We start from the raw sequence: 22,548 nt of genomic DNA, 5'->3' as shown, positions 1-22,548 counted from the left end.
GATTTTAGGAATCCATTTATCCCCAAGTGAATTTCATAAAGAAGTAGAAAAGTTTTTATCTCAGGCAAATCAAGAACAAAGTGATACTATCCTTCTTGATTGCAGAAACTTCTATGAAAGCAAAATAGTAAGTAAAAGCCAGAATTGAGTTCTCTAAATTGGTAGATCTCCCCATTCCCACAGTATGGTATATTTCCCAAGGGGACCTTGTGTGTGCCCACCTGTGGCCACATGGATCTCCTGCCAGTACTAGCAGCTTCAGAGAAAACCCAAGTCCTAAAACTCAGAATCTGGTGAGAGAGTCTAAGAAATATGAATTAAAGACATCTAGGCACATAATATACTTAGTGACTCCCATGAGCCTGCCTTTGGCATGTATCAAGGATCTTGCAAAGTTGCTTTTCAGCAGCCTCTCCAGTTCCCCTGAGGACCCTGGGAAGGTGACCCACAGCCCACCAGCCTCGGTTTCAAGTTCAGATCTTGAAGTTGAAAGGTCAGAGTGGGGATGAGACTAGCAACTGGCAGGGGCTTCTTTGCTAAGGTAGGGTTTGTTGGGTACAAAAAGAACCTTTGTTCCTACCAGGTATGTTTTTGTGATAATTTTCCTTTTGTTGCTCCTATGTTACAGGGACGATTCCAAGGCTGCTTAGCCCCAGACATCAGGAAATTCAGTTACTTCCCTAGCTACATTGACAAAAACCTAGAACTTTTCAGAGAGAAGAGAGTGCTGATGTACTGCACCGGGGGCATCCGCTGTGAGCGGGGTTCAGCCTACCTCAAAGCCAAGGTGAGCCACCACCCCGGGGCACTGTGGGCATGGTGGTGAAGGAGACAGCTCCACCAGCAGCCTCTGGAGCTATCCGCTGCCCACAGTACTCCCCACCCCCAGGCAGCCAAAGCATGCCTTCACCCCTCGTATGGCTCTTGCATGGAGTTCATAAGTACAGAATCTGAGGATCTTTAATCTCAAGATATGAAAAACACTTAACAGTCTTAGAGACTCATCAAATGTAAAAGGGAGAGATTAGTTAACATCTCCCTTTTCCTAATCCTTTTGCTTGATCCTGAGAAGAGCAAATTCAGTAACATTACATGTCCCAACAGGTGTCTTCCTATATTTAGGGGGCAGCAAAAATAGTTGGGCTTCCCAGGATCTAGAGGGTGAAGGCCCTGCCTACTGTCATCACCCATCCCACTAGGAGGCAAGATCTAGCCAGTTGGTGCCTTGACCCCTTGGTCAGCAATTCCTTAGTGTACCGCAGTGGGAGCCAGGAGCCCCTAACTGATAGCAGCGGCCATGAGTCCTCCATGTCAGCACTCCTCGCCATGCGCCGCTCTTCCGTGGAGCATCTTAACAGGTCTCTGCTGGCTCTTCAGATTTCCTGTTGTTTTTCCACACCTAGGGAGTGTGCAAGGCGGTGTTCCAGCTCAAGGGTGGCATCCACAAGTACTTGGAAGAGTTTCCTGATGGCTTTTACAAAGGGAAGTTGTTTGTTTTTGATGAACGCTATGCTCTGTCCTACAACAGTGATGTGGTGTCAGGTAGGTCAGCATGGGCTCCAAGCCCAAACTGAAATGAAGCACATTGTCAGTTCACCATACTAGAAAAATGACACAGGGAAGACAGGCCAGTGCTCATTACTGAGCACTGAATAAGCAGGGAAAATAAGTACATTGTGCCACCATTTTCCCAGCAGTGCAGCTGAGAGAACCCTAGCCCAGGAGTCAGGAGGCCTGGGTTGGGATTCTGGCTTCACCATTCCTAGCTAGACAAGCCTATTAACATGGGGATCATCTCACCTGCCCTGCCTGCCTGTCTACCTGTCAAGAGTTGGACTACTGGGGTAATTCAGGGCTCTTAACCTGGAACTGGTACATGTAGATTTCAGGGGTTCTGCGAATTTGGATGGGAAAATAATTTTATCTTTGTTTTCAATAACACCTCACTAAAATGAAGTATTTCCTTCAGTTATGAATGTAGGCAACAAAACCAGTTGTATTAATGTACCTGTGACTTTGTCTTCAGTAGGATTTACAGTACTTTCATATCATGTTCCAGTTGCCTCAGATACCTCAAAATAGTATTTATACTCATCACTGCTTCAATATGAAAATAGTTATTAGGCCCACCACTAACAGTTGATATATAATATGTTAATAAATGGCACGTCTTATTATATATCACAGACTTTGAAAAATACTTTGATATTTTGTATTTCTGTATAGTTGGTTTCCTTTGTGATCTCACATGTTTATGCATTTAAAAATATTTTTCTTGGTCAGGCACAGAGGCTCATGCCTGTAATCCCAGCACTTTCGGAGGCCAAGGTGGGAGGATCGCTTGAGCCCTGGAGTTTGAGACCAGCCTGGGCAACATAGCTCACTATGTCTCTACAAAAACTTCTTAAAATTAGCTGAGCATGGTGGTGTGTACCAGATACTCAGGAGGTTGAGGCAGGAGGATTGCTTGAGCCCAGGAGGTTGAGGTTGCAGTGAGTTTAAATCACGCCACTGTACTCCAGCCTGGGCAAAACAGCAAGACCCTGTCTCAAAAAAGTTTTTCTAGGCCAGGATCTATAGGCTTCATCAGACTACCAGGTAAATCCATAGCACACATGATTGTAGGAACTCCTAGCTCTCTGTGGACACAGGTGGCATGCACATTTGAGTAAGATTTGAGTTTGATTGTCCTCTCCCTTACTTTCTTGGTCTTATTTTCATTTTAGTGGTTTTGAGTTGTCTCTTATTGATCACTACTTCTGATCTGTTTTGGAGCTAGATGGAGTATAAATTCTCAACAAGTAGAAAGAGTAGATTTGATTTTACAGAGGTTATATTGGCTGGACTCGATGGGTACCTGCGTGTGAGTATGAAGGAGAGAGAAGAGGCTCAGAGGTAGCTTAGATAAGCAAGGTAAGGAAAAGTGAGGAAGAATGATGTTATCAGTGGTAACAGAAGGTCATCAGGGAAAAACAGGTGGAGAAAGAAGATGGTGTGAGTTTTAGGAATCAGATGGTCAAGTGTCCTAGCAACAGCAGGAGAGACGCAGGCCTCGGGGAGAGGGGTGTGGACTGCAGATGCTCACTGTAGGTGGGTTATTGCCTGTATTTACGTGTGTTGTCCCCACTGGAAAAGGGAATGATCAAAGGGGAGAAGGCCACTTAACAAGGGGGTTGGGAGGTGGTTGGCCATCTTTGGAATAGCTGGTGAGAGAGAGAAACTTTCATTACCATCTAGTTACCACCTGTTCTCTAGATGGGAAAAAGGAAAAAAAAGTAAATACTGGAAGCAGACAGTTCCCAGAAGTCACCCCCCAAAAAAAATAAGCTGGGTGGTGGGGGTGGTGGTTGGTTGTTATTGCTGGAAGACAGAAGACTTACTATTTGGAAACCTTCCCCGGGTTCCACAGATCTTTGAGATTCTAGTCAGCAGAGGGAGCAATGCCTGTCCACATGTGTGCGAACGCATGTGTTTATAATGATGGTTTTCCTTCCTCCCCAGAGTGTTCATACTGTGGAGCCCAGTGGGACCAGTATAAACTCTGCTCCACTCTCCAGTGCCGTCAGCTCGTTTTGACCTGCCCTGCCTGTCAAGGACAAGGATTCACAGCCTGTTGTGTCACATGTCAAGACAAGGGGAGCAGGAAAGCTTCAGGCCCTACGCAAGACAACTTTAAAGAGGAATGCGAGTGCACAGCCAGACGGCCACGCATACCTAGGGAACTTTCGCGGCATGTGCAACAGCCTGTGAGCCCAGAGCCAGGGCCTGATGCTGCGGAGGATGGGCCAGTGCTTGCGTGAGCAGCACCTTTGGCATTTTCCCAGGCCCTCTGTAAAAGTAGGTTTGGGGTGACCATACAGGGAAAGCATGGCGAGGCTGCAGAAACAGAGAAATCGGGATACTTCAGTGCTGGCCACTGCCGCTATGGCAGCCGTCTACACTTCACAGCGGGAGGGGAGGAGTTGCGTTGTCTGCCACTTACATGAGACATTCTGATTTGGATGATGCTAGAGCACAGAAAAAAGGTGAGCTGCATGGGATCCCAAAGCTGCTGAGGGATAGTACCTGAGCCTGGTGGCCACAGCATGCCCTTTCTTTGCCATGCAGCTGGGGCTGTTAGTAGTCATTGTCCTTGTCAGCAGACCTTCTACCCTGGTGGCAAACATGTGAAAGCTGTGGCCCTGGGAGTGGCCTCCTAAAACAAGCCACTAAGGTCATCTGCCATCTACCCTTAACCTCTGTCTCTCGCCTGAGGGGAATCTGCAAGCTGTGCATTGGGCTTACCTCCTGCTTTTGTAGAAATAACCATCCTTTGGTATACATGGAGGATAGTTCCAGAACGCCTGAGTATATAAAAACCCATGCATACTCAAGTGCCACAGTGGGCTCTACAGAACCCACGTATGTGATAAATCAGCCCTCCATGTACACAGGTTTCACCTCCTGCCAGTACTGTATTTTCAACCTGCATGGTTGAAAAAAATCCATATGTAAGTGCAGCCATGCAGTTCAAACCCATATTGTTCAAGGGTCAACTACAGTTTATTGGAACAGCCACACCCATTCCTTTACACATGATCTACGGCAGAATTGAATAGTTGGAACAGACACGATATGGCCTGCAAAATCTGAAATATGTACTGTCTGGCCTTTTACTGAGAAGTTTGCCAGCCCCTGGTCTAGACCAGCAACTCATCTGATAGAGGCAGAGGTGGCCTTAAAGATGTGGCCTTCTTCATTTTCTGTTGGTTTGGTTTCTATGAGAGGTTTCCTCTAATAGCTCTGCTTTCCCCAGCACTTACTCTCTTAGCTTTTAAATGTTCTCTCAGAGCTTCATATAAGCTCGATGACATTTGAGCCACAGTTTTTAGATCAGCACCTGGAATACATGACACATTCTTACTCAGGTCATCCAGCACTGCCATGGTGGCTGCCCAGTCTTCTGGCCAGTGTGCCAGGCACATGTCCCTGTCACACAGGTTCCAAGAAACACATACGCAGCCATACATAGACCAACAGATTTAATATTATATTGCAGTTTTCAGCGATGCAGAATGCAGCTGCAATTGTGTTTTAAGGAGAAGCCAAGTGGGGATGGTTGTCCCTGCAACATGGTGCCACTCCTGGGCCATGTGCAGCCTCAGTGGACACTCTTCCATAGTGCTGAGGCCCTGGCCCCACCTCCAGTTACCCTGTACTGCCTACTGCCTTACAGTTCAGTGTGCAGGCCTTCACCTTTTCATTACCAGCCTCTCTGCTCAGTGCTCTGGAGTTCTTGACCTTGTCCTTTATCATGAGATTTGCTGAACTCACTAAGGAAAATAACTCCCAAAAGCAACAAACAAAAATACTAGTTTAACTGGCACTGTGGTATATTAAAAGGCACAAGGGCATTGTGGCTTAACACTTTTGCTGGATCCCAAGAGACGCACATGCTGTTAGAAACAGATCTGGCAGCAATACTAGTATTACGCTTCAGTGTAATCATCTTGGGGTGGTTTGGCCAGGATTTCCTAATTCCTTGATACCTGGATTTTCTTCACTGTTGTCCTACAGAGGCTTAATATACAGATGTAAGATCAGCAGTGATTTGTCTAATAAGTGATGAGATCAGTAGCTGAAGTCTCTAAGCTGGCCATTGCTAAATACCATAGCCATGTTGGACTGGAAATTTATCCCTCTAGTGTCTTACCTCACATAAGGCATTTGCCCACTGTGCAATATAGAAAGGTGTTTTCAAGTATTTGGTCATAGATTTTCACATCCATCATAAGGTTGGCATTCAATAAGGAAAAAGTTCTTTCTAACTCCAGTATTAAATTGTACATAAATCCCAGACGTTTAAAGAACACTCTGGGACATGTTTGTTGCCTGGGATTGGTAATGAAAAGTTGGTTTTCAAAACTTGAAATTTCACCATTGGTTTTTTTTCCTGTCATTTCTGCATACCCAGCAAAAGGAATCTCATGTTCTGTGATTCTTGGCAGAGTTCTGTGGCTTCAGTCTGTCTGTCTGTCCTGAGGGGAAAATTGTGTTATTGATCCAGTAATCAATTTGGCAACTTTAATCTTGAGGTTTTTAAAATTCTAAGGAGGGTTAATAAAGAATGATAATCTGTTTTTATTTGCTAATAGCTAAGACAAATTTGTAATAAAGTGTTTTATAATACTTCAAAAGCATGTGGAAGAGTGTGCTGTTTCTGTCACACATTTTAAATGCACTTGAAACACCACACAGCAAGGCCATCGAAACTGGGCTCCTGGGGCTAAGTCGCTGCTGCTGGAACATTATCTTCAGTAAGATCTGCTGGTTTGGGGGCTTCTAGTTTTTAAATAATAACCAGACTCAACTTCTGTGACTAAAGAAAAACTTCACATTAACGATATTTTATAAAATTTTCAACTAAACCACTAGTCAGCCTAAAACCTTAGTGCATAAAGAACTGAACCACAAAAGGGTTTCGTGCTGCCGGCATTTTGCCTTCTGGTTTCCCCTGCAGAGTACAAGTCATCAATAGAACACGTCCAGTTCAAAGGCATGGTCTCCACCGCCACACACTAGACACCACTCCGGCACTTGGGAATGATGGGCCCAGTCAGGTCCGCAAGCCTCCTCTTCCTCACTGGAAAGGAATGGAGATAAGATATAAGGCACTTTTCCCTGTAGACCAGGGACCACCACTCTTGCTCTGAGAAAGCACTGTGAAGCCTCGCACTAATCAGTTAACAGAGCCTGACGTCTGTTGTTTTGAGAGGACAGTATATGTGAGTTGTACGACAGCCCTCCAGTTTGTCAGTGTTCATTGGTAAGGGTCTGTGGTAGTGGGGATTCATTCACAGGTAATCTGCTAAATGGCTGACCACGCAGTCCCAGTTTATAACTCGGCTATTTTCTTTGTTTACAGAAACCCCAGTTGAAGATCTTTACTCCAGTTCAGATAAGAGTTAAAAGTTTAGTCTTCTTAATGAGATTAGGGTCTTAACCAGGTGGAAACATTTCCCCCAGCTATGTCTGGGAGCTCCTGGCCTACCTCCTGCTTATGTGAACGAGAGCTTCCACCCCAAAGATTACCCTGCAGTATCTGTATCCCCTTATGTTCAACTTTGCCATTTTCCCCAGGGGCAAGACAGTTAAGCTCAACACTGTTCAAGTGACAAAGTAGTTAAATGCCATAAAGAGGAAAGCACTAGCCAGGAGGTTGCAGGCTGGAGACGTTAGCTTAGAGGATGATGAGGATGCGGGGAGGGGCAGGAGGGGCTCTTTTGTCGTAATAAGGGAGAGTGTTTTGAAATTAATTGTAGTGTCTGCAGATGAAGACCAAGCAGCAAGCTCCATCAGCCACAAGAGAAAGGTCAAAGAATTCTGTAGAGCCAGTAGGTGGCAGTCGAGAGGCCTGCTAGTGTGGCAGAGACAGGAAGCTATTGTGGAGGGAAAAAAAAGTCTGTCTATACTTAGATGTCTTCAGGTTCCCGAGCTGAGGCGGTAGACCTGCAGCCACCAGATCGATGAATACGAGCTGCAACAAAAACCGAATCAGCTTGTGCATGACACTGGCCATACAAAGCAGACCCACAAGGGAGGTGAGGCCAGCCCAGTTCCTGAGATGATCAGAATGTCCGACTTCCTAGGGGTGGATGTGAGGGGACAAAAACCAAAACCCAAAAAGCACAAGAGGTTTGCTCAACATGACCACAGGGTTTACATGAACCAGACTTTTAAGCATCTCCACGGTAGTTGTGCAGGCATGCCCAGCAGGGCCATCCTCATTGCCTCATTGGAGCCCCTCCAATGCTGCTGGAATGTTTGTTACCATTCCCATTTTATGGATAGAGAAAGTATGGCAAGGAGGGTATATTTCTTTCTTAAAGCAATAAAGCTAGTAACCAAGCCTCTTTTTTTTTTTTTAGAGTTTCACTCAACCAGACTGGAGTGCAGTGGTACAATCTTGGCTCACTGCAACCTTGCCTCCCAGGTTCAAGCAATTCTCCTGCCTCAGCCTCCTAAGTAGCTGGTATTACAGGTGCCCGCCACCACACATGGCTAATTGTTGTGATTTTAGTAGAGATGGAATTTCACCATGTTGGCCAGGCTGGTCTCGAACTCCTGACCTCAAGTGATCCCCCCTCCTCAGCCTCTCAAAGTGCTGGGATTACAGGCGTGAGCCACCGCGCCCGGCTAGAACCAAGGCTTTTGACTCATCTTGAGCCTCAGTCCAGTGCCTCCCTCAGTAGATTTGAGCCTTGTGTGGGTAGGGTTTCCATACCCATATCTCATCTGATTCTCACAGGGAGGATTAGCTCCTTCTCCCTGCAGAAGAAAAGCCCCAGTCCCTGAAAGCTGGCAGCAGAGCCAGGACTGAAATCCAAGTCCCTGGCCTATGGTTGAGGGAACAGAAAGGACTCCAGGGCTAGACGCGGGGGTTCTTTTCCATTACTTGCCGTCATTGTGTACACTGGGTCAGATCTGCGTGCGCGGTTCCCCTGGCACTGGCTTTTTTTTTTTTTTGAGATATAGTCTCACTCTGTCACCAGGCTGGAGTGCAGTGGCCTGATCTTGGCTCACTGCAGTCTCCGCCTCCTGAGTTCAAGCAATTCTCCTGCCTCAGCCTCCCAAGTAGCTGGGACTACAGGTATGGCATTGCCATGCCCAGCTAATTTTTTTGTATTTTCGGTAGAGACAGGGTTTCACCATGTTGGCCAGGATGGTCTTGATCTCCTGACCTCGTGATCTGACCGCCTCGGCCTCCCAAAGCGCTGGGATTACAGGCGTGAGCCACCCCTCCTGGCCACCTGGCACTGGCTTTTTCAGGGACTGGATGGAGAGAAGGGAAAGGCATCCATTTATTCGGGTATTATTTTTTTTCCCTTTTTGATGATGAAGGAAGTTGAGACCAAGAGAGGGAAGTAACTTATTCCAAGTTACGAATAAGTCACAAAACTGGGAGTAAAAGCTGGGTCTCCCAGTATCCTCCTTAAATTCTGTCTGCTCTTTACTTTCTTAAAAAAACTCCTCACTGCTTATTGCAAGAGCCAGAGACTCCTTTTATTGTGAAAGCCAGAAGGGCTCTCCAGTCGTCTGGACCAACCTCCATCTGCTACTTGAACTCCTCTGCCACTTCTTGCCAAATTTGAACATTTCCATCATGTTTTTGGAAAGCACTTTCTATTCATTTAAATATTCAGCAGCATGTACTGAGTGCTGTGTGCCAAGCACAAGAATCAGAAGTAAAGACACAGCATAACAGGGACCAAGATATACAATATTTGAGAACTACTGTTGGATAAATATGAAGTATTAGAGATGCCCTGGCAGATCTCTGAGGTATGAGAGGCATAAAGAAGGAAGTGGTCACACCTTCCCAGGATGGCAGCTAACAGGTCAACTGAATTTTAAACAACGAAAAAGTAGAGGATAGGAAGGTTGGGGGCATTGGAAGTAACGACTCTCTAAGGGTAAGTTTTTCCTTGGTCACTTGGGGGCACTCAGGCTACCTGGAATGGTACTAACATGGCAAAGGGATGGCTTCTTGAGGATGTCAATAGATGATGTCCTGATGGGACCATCTCCCAATGTGGGGCACCCAGGCACTGGAGCCAGATTGCCAGTTCAAATCCTGGTCCTGCCCACGGATTGTGGGTAACGTTAATTGCCTACTTCTCTAGACTTCTGTTTCCTTCTTGTAAAGCGTGGATAACAATAGCACCTGTCTCACCTGGTTGTGGGGAGGACTACATGAGCTAACGAGATGAGAAGTGTTCAGAACAGTCTCTGACACACAGTAAGTGCCATGAAGGAGTCAGCTATTATTAAGAGACTTGGGAGTCATGTCAAGGGGCCTGACTGAGAGCAATGGGAGCCCAGTGACGGTTCTAAGTGGAGGGGTGACAATGCAAGCTTCGGAAGGAGACTGGAGATGAGTGCCAGGGGTGCCTTCCCTGGAGGAGCTGGGGGCCTGAGGACATTGGAGGAGATGAGTGTGATGAGGGCTCAACATGGGGCAGGACACTGGGACTGGCAAGGAGGTGACTGGCTGACTGGGATGGAGGCAACATTTAGGAACAGGCCCAGATTCTGGCTTGGATGGCTGTGAGGAAAGGAATAGGCTTTTTTTTCTTGCTTTTTTTTTTTTTAGATGGGGTTTTGTTCTTGTTGCCCAGGCTGAAGTGCAATGGTGTGGTCTCAGTTCACTGCAACCTTCGCCTCCCGGGTTCAAGCGATTCTCCTGCCTCAGCCTCCCAAGGAGCTGGGATTACAGGCGCCTGCCACCAAGCCCGGCTAATTTTTTTGTATTTTTAGTAGAGACAGTGTTTCACCATGTTGGCCAGGCTGGGCTTGAACTCCTGACCTCAAGTGATCCGCCTGCCTCGGCCTCCCAAAGTGCTGGGATTACAGGTGTGAGCCACCGTGCCTGGCTGCCTTTTCTGAGATAGGTTGGGGGACTATGATGAAACTGATTTGGGATCCAGCAATCCCACTTCTGGATATATATTTAAAATCAGTTGAAAAGATGTTTCACTCCATGTTGATTGCAGCATCATTCACAATACCCAAAATAAGGAATCAACCTGAGTGTCTATCAACAAGAATGGATACAGAAACTGTGGGATATGTGCACAATGGAATACGATTCAGCCTTTCCTTTAAAAAAAAAAAAAAAGGAGATTTGTTCATTTGCAACCACATGAATGGAATTGGAGAACATTATACTAAGTGAAATAAGCCAGGCACAAAAAGACAAATTATATGTGGAACCTAAAACAATCGAACTCATAGAAGCAGGGAGTAAAACTGTCATTACAAAAGCTATGGGTGGGGGAATGGGGAGATAATGGCCACAGGATATAAAAATCTCAGTTGGACAAGAGGAATAAGGTGTTTTTTAAAGCTCTATTACACAGCATGGTGAATATAGCTAATAATAGTGTATTATACATTTCAAAATTGCTAAAAATAACCGTTCTCACCACAAAAAAGTGTTTGAGGTGATGATATGCTAATTCACTTAATTTTTCCACATCGTATTCATAAATCATAACAGCAATTTGTATCACATAAATATACACAATTACAAATTGTCAACTGACAATACATTTTATTAGAAATTGCTTTGCAGTGTGCTGTCTGGGCTGCTTGCTGCAAAGGTCTTCCCTGAGAATATTGTAAAATGGTGACTTTCCCAGGAAGGGCTGTTTTCTGCTTTTAAACACATTACTGTCCCTCCACACGATACCCCAGCCCACACAACTGTCAACTCAGAGGCTGCAATTCAGACTTTCTAAGTAGAGAGAGCTGCAGTGGCAGATATAGAGGACCTGAGTACCATGCTTGGCCTGGCTTTTTGCTATAAATAGTGTGGAGATGACAGTCATCTGAGGTATTGCTGTGGGAAAACGCAGATGGGATCCACAGCTTAGCTCTGCCCTGGCGCCCTGCAATCACGGAACACTCTCTTTAGAGCTTGGTGCACAGGGTGAGGAGGACCAAAGACGCACTGGTTAGGACGCATCCTGGGCATACAGCCTGTCTGCAGAGCCAGTCCCTGTCCTCATAGCCCTGGGGACTGAATGTCCCTCAAGGAGGAGCCCAAGTACTGCAGAGGCCCCAGCCATGGGCAGAGGGCCAGCAGAGGCAGGTGAGAGTGAGCAGGAGGCCTGAGAGGCCTGCTCGCGTCCCAATCTGTGCTCCCTGCTGCCAGGCCTGCTAACAGTCTCACTCCCAAGGAGGAGCTGGCAGGAGGCTTTTACGATACAAATATTCAGTTGGAAAACATGAAGTCTGTCTACTTCATTGTGGCATTAACGTAGGATGCAAATAATCTGTTGTAAAGTCAGGAGGAAGCTGATGCACTGCCATAAACAAACATTTCTCTTAGAAAAATTAGCAGATGGGCGCAAATTTCATTTTAAAGCTAGAGAGCCTACATCACCAAGTAGCACTCTGTTCCCTGTAATCACTGAGATGATTCATCTCTAATTCCTTCTGTAGGAAACCCCAAGGGAGCAGCTGCCCACAGTTCCCTGGGGTAACCCAGAGGCCCATTTTTATCACCTGGCATCACCATCCCGCAAACTGCCACAGTTTCTGCTTCCCGCCTGCTTCCATCACCAGGCCCCTGAGCTTGACACTAAAGGCCTTGGGCTGCAGCCACCCACACACCTACCCAGTCCCATTCCTTGTGAACATCCCATATACTTTCAGTTGTCCTGCCGTTGCTCATGCTGTTCCCTCTGCTGGGAATGCTCTTCTCGTCCTTCTTTGTGAACTCCTATTTTTCCTTCTAGGTCTTACTCCTTATAACAGTTCCTCCAGTCCTTTTAGATCCTTCTGTCTCTCCTTTGTACCCCCAGCACTACTTCATAATACTTCCAGAACCCCCAGAGGGATGCCTCTTGACCTCCTCCATCAACCTATCTCTTCCTTTCAAGGCTGGCTAAAGCCCCATCCCCAACCAGGATGCTTTGCCTAACTGGCCTCTGTCTCCATTAATCATTTCCTCACTTTGTTTAGATAGAATTTCTAGGCATTCTTGAATTTTTAGGCATGCCTTTGAGTGTTTTTCTTCCCCCTGAAAGGTTATAAAGCTTCTTCAGTCAGAGGTAGCCTTTCTGCTATCTCTGATTATCACCTAGCACGGTCCTAGGCACACAAAAGTTGCCCAGAAAATACTTACTGTCACTAACAGCTGGTGTGACCTGACTGAGCCGCTGCCTAGACCCCTACCCTCACTCCAGGCTCCAGTTTCTTTGTGAGGGAGCAGGAGGGATAAGCTCTACGTCCTCCTGGCTCTACCATTCTACATTCTTACAACGGCCTCTGAAAGTTCTTGGTGATGGGAGTCAGGCCTGAATTTTGGACTCTCAGATTCACAGGACTGGGAGTTTTCAAAGTCCATTTTGTCCAACTCCTAGATGATTCTGGTATCCCCCTGCAGCACCTGTGACCTTTGCTCATCTAGAGCCTCTGTCCCCAGAAACAAGACCTCCAGACCGTCATGCCATTGGAGGACAAAAACTGGGTTAGCCCACAGATAGGAGCCAAAGGGCACAGAAGAAACTTAACTGAGAGGGAAACAAACATGAGATGATTGCATATAGAATAGAAACTCAAGGCTTCTCCATGCTGGTACTGCAGCCAGATCACACCTGGACCAACAGAGGCTTCATTGCTGGCCTTCTCCAACAATTCAGTTTAGCTATGACATCTGTGATACAATATAATAATTATGATTTTTATTTGTGTTCGTTCTTATTTTTAAGTAAGGACACTTCTGATAAACCAAGACTATGTGGACATTTTTTAAAATGAGCTTCTCTAAACCTGAGGCTCTACAAAATAGTAGCATTTGGAGTGAGCAATGAATGAATAGCCCCTGGGCTGTGACATCCTTAAAAGCAGGAACCTATAGAACTTTGGTATATGTTTGTGGAATTTAATAACTCAATCTAAAGTGTGTGTGTGAGTGTAAGTCCTGTGGTTATCTGTGCATGTGGGGTCTGTGCACACCTGCCTTGAGCATACACTCCTCCGCACTCATCTCCATTCATCGAGGGCTTCCAGGTAGTGACCTGGCCTCAGATAAATCACCAGGAAGTGACATACTTTGAGTGGAGCATTCGTATTAAGCTCTTTGCATTTTATTGAGGGTTGGAAACCATTGTGTAGAGCAGGTTTGAATCTGATGAAAAACTCACTGAAGATGCTGTCCTTTAAAACACAAGTTCATTTCACAATTTAGTCCCAGAAAGAAGCTTTTTTTTGTTGTTGTTCAAACTCATTATGCTTCCTTCTCTTCTGTGATAAGAATACTGTAACTTGGTTTGACTTCCTCCTGCCTTGGTTCTAGGAAACTCAGGGCTGAATATAATCATCATTCATGTTAATGATATAGACCTACTGCTTTTCTTGGTTTTTTCCCCTCATGTTTTCCTATAGCCTTGTCAGTCACGCTCCCTTTGTTGAATGCTATATCAAATTCTTTTTTGGCAGCCAGCAGGAATATACATAAGGATAACTACACAGAGCTTGTGAACAACTGGCATCTGCAAGTAAGATCATGATTGCTCAAACTTTTCATTCAGTTGACTTATATGCCTATTTGTTCATATAGGTATATGATAAGTGTTCATCATCAAAAAATATTGTGATACTTTCATTTTCTTAAATTTTTTTCTTTTTAAAAATTTCCTGATGTCTCTTTCATAATTATTTTTCCTTTTAGAAGAAAAACTATGCCTTTAATTGAGATTAAATTAATATACCCTACTTTTACTTTACTATGAAGTTGATGTTTTCAACTTTTACCTTAAAATCAATGTGAAGTCTCCTAGGCTCGGGATTTTGGTAGTCCTGTTGGAAGGTAGTTTTGGGATTTGGGGCTAAATCTAGACTGTGTGACCTGGAGAGGATGCTATGAGTTCAGAGAAGGGTATTCAGAAGAGGAAATACTCCCAGGGAGCCCTGTGCTCTCCCAAACTTCAGTTCCTTCTGCGAACACACTTATGTGTGCTCTGGGCCCAGCCTGTGCTGAGCTGTGCTTTGAGGCGGAGAGGACTCAGCCTTAGCTCCTAAAGTCAAGGAGCTCATAGTCCAGGGTGGAGATGAGGTACAAACACAGAAAACAAGGAAGACGTGATCAATGTGAAAATCAAGGCTCAAGAAGACTCAGAGAGGCATCTACAGAATGTTCCTTGACATCCCCAGCACAGGTGGAGGGAATAACAGGTCTGTGGGCAGGGCAGGGAGTATATTTCTACTCACCAAGGTCATTGTTGTTCATCATTGCGTTGGATGCCCGAAGCCGGGGTCCCTGCTGGGTAAAGTGGTAGCCGAATTTGAGAAGCGTTGCGTTTTTTTCCAACATGCTCACGATCTCCATTTCCACTTTGTTGCCCAGGGGCTGGCTCTTTGGTCAAAAAAACAAAACAAAATAAACAAAACAAAACAAAACGCAATAATCACCACTCATTCCACAAGTACAGTGCCTAAACCACGTTTACCTGTGGAAACTCTTGAGTAGTGGGAGGGGATTTTGGCTTCCTCTCCAAGGTAGGGAAATGGAAGTTTAGAGAGGTTGAAAGGTCACACAGCCAGGAGCAAATGAGCTGGGATTCACATTCAGGTCTGCTGGATGCCAAGAACAGATCTTTTCACTGCTTTACAACAGCCTCTCTCTGAGCAGATGCCCAAGTAAGAGCTCCACGACAGAAGAATATTTGAAGGAGGACCTTCAATCATCTAGTCCTAAGGAGACTTTTAAAATCCTGTTGTCCAGGCTACACCCCATACTATCTCAATCAGAATCTCTGGGCAGTGGGACTCTGATGGCTGTGTTTTTAAAAACTTCGCAGGAGATTTCAATATGCACCCAAGTTTGATAAACAGTAATTTAGTCTCTTCAAATCATAAATGAAAAAAGTGAGGCCCAGAGAAGGAAAAAGGGTTTTCCCAAGATCACATAGTAAGTTGACAATGCCAAAGTTAGCTTTCTAAAGCCCCATTCTGATCATATTATTAATAGTTCCCTGCCCCCAAATCTATAGTGAGCATCTGACAAAGATACAAAGAAAAAAAATCGGAACGATCCGACAGTGTTGGGAAGGATATGATGAGGATGTTCATCACAGTCTCAGTTATAATAGTGGGAGGAAAAGGGAAATAATTCATTAAGAGGCCAGGCACAGTGGCTTATGCCTATTATCCTAGCACTTTGGGAGGCTGAGGCAGGCAGATTGCCTCAGCTGAGGAGTTCGAGACCACCCTGGGCAACATGGTAAAACCTCATCTCTACTAAAAATACAAAAAAAAAAATTAGCCAGGTACGGCAGCGGGCACCTGTAGTCCCAGCTACTCGGGAGGCTGAGGCAGGAGAATCACTTGAACCTGGGAGGTGGAGGTCGTAGGGAGCCGAGAGTGTGCCACTGCACTCCACCCCAGGAGACAGAGTGAGACTCTGTCTCCAGAAAACAATAATAAATAAATAAAAATTGAAAGAAAAAGAATTCATCAAGAGAGTTGCTCACATAAATGATACCGCAGCGTTACTAAATAGAATGTGGGCAGCTCTAAAACGATGGTGCAAATCTTTGACCATGAGCATGGAAAGACGGCCATGAACCAATATTTAATGGAAAAAAAAAAAACCCTGGTCACAAAATAGATGATTTGTATGTAAGGTTATCTATATTTTCCACATATATACATAATGCAGAAAAAAAACTTTGAAGTATATTGATAATGGTGGGATTTGGGGATAAAGTTTTTGTTTTCTCCTTTATATCTTATTGTATTGTTTAGATTTTCTATTACCATATATAATAAAATAATAAAACATAAATATAATCTTAAACAGGTTGTAAAAGACAGAAAGCTAACATCATACTTAATGGTTAAAGACTGAAAGTTTTTCCCCCAAGATTAGGAATAAGATAAGGAGGTTAGGTTTCACAAACATTTTACTGGGGGGGTCTAGACAGGATAATTAAGCAAGAAAAATAAATAAAATGCTTCCAGACTGCAAAGGAAAAAGTAAAACTATCTGTATTTGCAGATAATATAATGTTGTATATAGAAAATTCTAAGGAATACACACACACACACTCTTACACAAAATTAGTGAGTTCGGGCTGGGCGCAGTGGCTCATGCCTGTAATCCCAGCACTTTGGGAGGCCAAGATGGGTGAATCACGAGGTCAAGAGGTCAAGACCATCCTGGACAACATGGTGAAACCCTGTCTCTACTAAAAAAAATAAAAATACAAAAATTAGCTGGACGTGGTGGCACACACCTGTAGTCCCAGCTACTCAGGAGGCTGAGGCAGGAGAACCTGGGAGGCAGAGATTGCAGTGAGCAAAGATCTCACCACTGCACTCTAGCCTGGTGACAGAATGCGACTCTGTCTCAAAAAAAAAAAAAAAAAATAGTGAATTTGGCAAAATTACAGAATATAAGATTAATACACAAAAATCAGTTGTATTTCTATACACTAGCAATAAGCAATCTGAAAATGAACCTGAGAGAATAATTCAATTTATAATAACATAAAAAATATTAATTCTTCTTCTTTTTTTTTTTTTGAGACAGAGTCTCACCCTTGTTGTTTAGGCTGGAGTGCAGTGGTGCGATCTTGGCTCACCACAACCTCTGCCTCCTGGGTTCAAGCAATTCTCCTGCCTCAGCTTCCTGAGTACCTGGGATTGCAGGCGCGCACCACCATACCTGGCTAATTTTTGTATTTTTAGTAGAGACGGGGTTTTGCCATGTTGGCCAGGCTGCTTTCAAACTCCTGACCTTGGGTGATCCACCTGCCTCAGCCAGAGTTCTGGGATTACAGGTATGAGCCACTGTGCATGGCCATAAAGAATAAAATACTAATTCTAACTTCTTTTGTTAGAAATAAATCTAACAAAAGAAGTATATATATGACTGTATATATAAGTAAAGACTTGTATATTGAAAACTATAAAACAACACTGAAATACATTAAAGAAGACCTAAATAAATATAAAAACATCCTATGGATCTTAAGTCTTCATGGATCAGAAGACTTAATATTGTTAATATTGCAATATTACCAAATTGATTAAAAGAGTCAATGCCATCCTTATCAAAACTCCAGGTGCCTTTTTTTTTTTTTCCAGAAATAGACAAGCGGATCCTAAAATTCACTTGAAAATGAAAGGAACCCAAAATAGCCAAAACAATCTTGGAAAAGAGGGACAAAGTTGGAGAACTCACATTTCCTGATTTCAAAATTGCTACCAAGTTATAGTAATTAAGACTTTGTGGTACTGGCATAAGGTAGATATATAGATGAATGGAATAGAATTGAGAGTCCAGAAATAAACCCACACATCTACAAACAATTTCTTTTCAAAAAGAACATCAAGACAATTCAATGGGGAAAAATTATCTTCTCAAGAAATGGTGCTGAGACAACTAGATATCCACATGTGAAAGAATGAATTTAGACACTACAAACAATACATAAAAATTAACTCAAAATAGATCAAAGACCTAAATGTAAGTGCTAAAACTATGAAACTATGATGAAAACATAGGTGTAAGTTTTTTGTGACCTTGGCGATGGTTTTTTAGATGCGACACCTAAAGCACAAACAACAAAAGAAAAAATAGATGTTATGCTTCATCAAAATTTAAAACTTTTGTGCTTCAAAGGACACAAGAAAGTGAAAAGACAACTCAAAGAATGGGAAAAATATTTTGTATTGACATTTGTAAAAATATCTGGTAGATATAGGATTTAAATATGAATATATAAAGAACTATTAGAACTCAACAGTAAAAACACAAATAATTTATAAATGGGCAAAGGATTTGAATAGACATTTCTGTAAAGAAGATAAAAATGGCAAATAAACGTATGAAAAAGTGCTCATCATCAATAATTCAAAAAATGCAAATCAAACCACAATGAGATTCCACTTCACACACACTAAGATGACTGTAATAGAAAAGACAGACAGTAACAAGTATTGACAAGAATGTGGAGAAAGTGGCACCCTCATACGTTGCTGGTGGGAATATAAAACGGTGTCACTGCTTTGAAAGACAGTTTGGCAGTTCCTCAAAAAGTTAAACATAGAGCTACCATATGACCCAGCAATTCCACTCCTGGGTGGAAAATAAAAACATAAGTTCACACGAAAACTTGTTCATGAATGCTCATAACAGCATTATTCAGAATAGCCGAAAGAAGAAACAACCCAAATGTCCACCATCTGATGAATGGATACACACAACATGGTAGATCCTTACAGTGGAGTATTACTCAGCTAGAAAGGAAATAAAGTTCTGATATGTGCTATTATACAACATGAATGACCCTGGAAAACGTTGTGCTAAATGAAAGAAGCCAGACACAAAGGCCATATATTATATGATTCCATTGATATGAAATGCCTAGATGAGGCAAATCCATAGTGATGGAAAGGAGGTTAGTGGTTGCCAGGGGCTGGGGGAGGGGATAAAAGCAGAATGAGAGCTAGTGGGTATAGAGTTTCTTTTTTGAGTGATAAAAATTTTCTAGAATTAGATACTGCTGATGGTTGCAGACCTTGTGAATACATCAAAACCCACTGAATTGTACCTTTTAAAAGGATGAATCGTGTGGTGTGTGAAGTACATGTCAATTAGAAAAAATTCCACAGTAAAAAAAAAAATTAGAAAATGGGGAAAAGAGATGAAGAGACATTCACTGAAGAGGATATACATATTGCAGATAATCACATGACATGATGTTCAACATCATGACCTATCACAGAAGTGCAAATCAAAATCACAATGAGATATCACTACATACCTAACAAAATCTCTAAAATAAAAATTAGCAACAACACCAAATGTTGGTGAGAATGTGGAGAAACTGGCTTACTCATAAACTACTGGTGGGTCTAGAAAATGGCACACTGTGCACAAGAGTTGAGTTTCTTAAAATGCAGTTGGACTCCTGGGTATTTATCCCAGAGAAATTAAAACATATGTTTACATAAAATCTGTACATGAATGTTTATAGCACCTTTATATGTAATAGACAAACCTGGGAACAACCCAGACGTCCTTCAACAGGTGAGTGGTCAAACAAACCATGGTACATCCACGCCATGGAATACTACTCACCAGTGAAAAAGAGCAAACTATTGGTACACGCAACAACCTGGATGAGTCTCCATAGAATTATGCCAAGTGGAAAAAAAAAAAAAAAAGCCAGTCCAAAATGGTTACATAGCATATGATTTTCATTTAGATAACATCATATATATAACATTCTTTAAATGACAAAATGTTAAAATGGAAAACACGTTAGTGGTTGCCTGGGGTTAAGGAGGCAGGAGGAAGAGACAAGTGAGCTTGACTACAAAAGGGGAATATGAGCGATCCCTGTGAAGGAAATATTTTGTATCTTGACTGTATCAAAGTTACTATCCTTGCTGTGATACAAAACTACAGTTCCCACCTAAACTCCATAGAGTACAAGGGACCTCTCTGTTCCCTCCCTCCCTCCCCTCCCTCCCTTCCTTCCTTCCTTCCTCTTTCTTTTCTGAGACAGAGTCTCACTCTGTTGCCCAGGCTGGAGTGTAGTGGTGCAATCTTGGCTCACTGCGGCCTCTGTCTCCCAGGTTCAAGCGATTCTCCTGCCTCAGGCTCCCAAGTAGCTGGGACTACAAGCATGTGCCACCACACCCAGCTAATTTTTTGTGTTTTTAGTAGAGATGGGATTTCACTATGTTGTCCAGGCTGGTCTCGAACTCCTGTCCTCAAATGATCCACCCATCTCAGCCTCCCAAAGTGCTGGGATTATAGGTGTGAGCCACTACACTCGACTCCTCTGCATTATTTCTTACAGCTGCATACTAGTCTGTAATTATCCCCAAATTTTAAAAGTTTAATAATTAAAAAAAAAAAAACAGAAATAGAAACCAAACAGAAATACACAACCACCTCTAATGGCTCCCCATTGCCAAGAACTGCTGCTATTTACTGCGTTCCAGGCCCTGCCTAGTGCCCCACTTGCATGATCTCAGCTCATTCCCTCACTAAGCCAATAGGACAGAGCCCCACCTCCTCAGCCTGGCACTCAAGGCCCTCACAAATGACTCCTTGCTTTCCTTCCCTCTCTCCTTCCTCACTCAGCCTGTTTATCTCTGGCAGTCTGATAATGGCACCTGGTGCAGACAGAGGTCTACTCCTAAAAGCTTATGTGCCTCCACGTGGAATGCTTTTAGCCGCCCTGTATGTATATCCCTATTGCTTTAATATGCACTGCAAATTCCCCCTCCCCATGAGGCTTTTCCTGATCCTGACCCCAGGAAATGATCTCTCCCCATTCCACACTCAAGCGCACATTGGATGTCCCTCCCTACACCTAGCAGAGTCCATCTGCCTTACTTGAGTCACCCGCCTCTATAGCTGTCTCACCAGTTAGAACTGTATTGTCCAATACAGCAGCCATAGTAGCTACTAGTCACATGTGGCTCTATATATCTAAATAATTAAAATGAAAACGATGCATAGTTCAGTTTCTCAGTCCTATTAGCCACATTTCTAGTGCTTGATAGCCACTGGTGGCCGGGCGCAGTGGCTCGCACCTATAATCCCAGCACTCTGGGAAGCTGAGGCAGGAGGATCACTTGAGATCAGGAGTTTGAGACCAACCTGGGCAGGCAACATAGAGAAAACTCGTCACTACAAAAACTAACAAACAAATAGCCACTGACTGGAGACTACCATGTTGGTTAGTGCAGATATGGAACAGTTCCATCATCACGGAAAGTTCTATTGAACAGTGCTGCTGTAGACCATGAGCTCCCGGGTAAGACATAGTACGCAGTTTCTCTCAGTCGAGGTGTGTGGAATTGAATTGAATGGCGGAAATAGGAACATGCTTGGGAGGGATAGAGGGGACATCAGCCCAGTATCCAAATGGACAAGCACGAATTGCAGCTGAGACTCTTGATTGAGAACTCCCCCCAGGTATTCTGAGTTCACCAGAGCTCATCTAGGTTCAGACTGGACTCAGAAAGCTGGCCACAGCAGGCAGAGGGACACTGGTGAAATTCCACCGGCCCCTCTGGCAAGGATCCTAAGAATGCCGGGAGGAGGTCAGGTCTGTCCTTGGAGGACTCAGCACAGCTCTGGAATCTGGCTGTTTTGGCCTGGAGATGGTACAGCAACCATCTGAGGCCCCAAGAAGGAACTGGCAGCTCCTCTATCCACCCTACCCAGTTAGCAGGAACCCTTGCCTCGTGTTGAGGTCACTTGCTGGAAATGCCCTGCTAAAACTCAGGATGAGCTAGTCTCAGAAAGTACTGGTCTCCCCTGAGTGAAGGGGCTACCAGGGACTTCGAGGTTTGCCTCTGCAAAGTTGATGCTTCGTGCAGAGTACAAAGCCCCTTGACATGCATTGCCCCATTCAACCTGTCTATATCCCTGGGAGGTGAGCAGGGCAGGCAAGAGCCAGCTTAGAGATGAGTAAACTGAACTCATGCGTAGATGGAAGCTGGACCATGCTCCCTCGACTTATTCATGACAGAGCCAAGGTTTGACCTTGACCCGGGGCTGGAAGGACTGCAGAGGTTCTTGTAGGCCCAGTTCTCATATTAGTGTCCAATATCCTGGGATACACACAGATGTGTCTGGGTGTGTGTGACAAGGTACAGGATTCCATTAGATAATCATGATCTTCCAAGAGTGTTCATCTCAGACCAAACCCATTCTTTTTACACTAAGGAGTAAAGTAGAACATGTGATACATCTTACAATAAGCCTTAAGATGTCAAAGAAGCTTCATCCTTCTCTGACTCCGGGGACCCTGAGACTAAAAGGACTCACTCATTTTATAGATGAGAGAAGCAGTGGCTAGGGAGCCAGGACTAAAAACCAGTTCTCTTCCTTATTTTTCAAGTAACTTATTTAGTGATTACTGCATGCCAAACAATGTCATAAACATTTTACGAAAGCTAATTCATTTTCTCCTATCAGTCCAAGGAATATGTACTATTATCATTATTTTCATTTATTTTATTTATTTT

The 22,548-nt window shown here is 43.9% G+C and overlaps 2 protein-coding genes across 2 annotated transcripts in view; one reads left to right on the top strand and one right to left on the bottom strand.

The window, feature by feature from the left end:
- TSTD2 (thiosulfate sulfurtransferase (rhodanese)-like domain containing 2) overlaps positions 1-6,176 on the top strand; it is a 33,859-nt gene extending 27,683 nt beyond the window's left edge. The window contains exons 7-10 of the mRNA XM_011993745.1: positions 9-127; positions 629-787; positions 1,404-1,542; positions 3,502-6,176. Of these exons, the coding sequence (XP_011849135.1) occupies positions 9-127; positions 629-787; positions 1,404-1,542; positions 3,502-3,800 (716 nt within the window). The 3' untranslated portion in view covers positions 3,801-6,176. The remainder of the gene's footprint in view (positions 1-8; positions 128-628; positions 788-1,403; positions 1,543-3,501) is intronic.
- TMOD1 (tropomodulin 1) overlaps positions 6,097-22,548 on the bottom strand; it is a 109,593-nt gene continuing 93,141 nt past the window's right edge. The window contains exons 9-10 of the mRNA XM_011993746.1: positions 14,758-14,902; positions 6,097-6,622 (exon numbers count right to left, since the gene is read on the bottom strand). Coding sequence (XP_011849136.1) covers positions 6,558-6,622; positions 14,758-14,902 — 210 coding nt within the window. The 3' untranslated portion in view covers positions 6,097-6,557. The remainder of the gene's footprint in view (positions 6,623-14,757; positions 14,903-22,548) is intronic.

This window comes from Mandrillus leucophaeus, unplaced genomic scaffold (assembly GCF_000951045.1).
Source record: "Mandrillus leucophaeus isolate KB7577 unplaced genomic scaffold, Mleu.le_1.0 Scaffold433, whole genome shotgun sequence".
Classification (NCBI taxonomy): domain Eukaryota; kingdom Metazoa; phylum Chordata; class Mammalia; order Primates; family Cercopithecidae; genus Mandrillus; species Mandrillus leucophaeus.
This window is presented reverse-complemented; position numbering and strand designations above follow the sequence as displayed.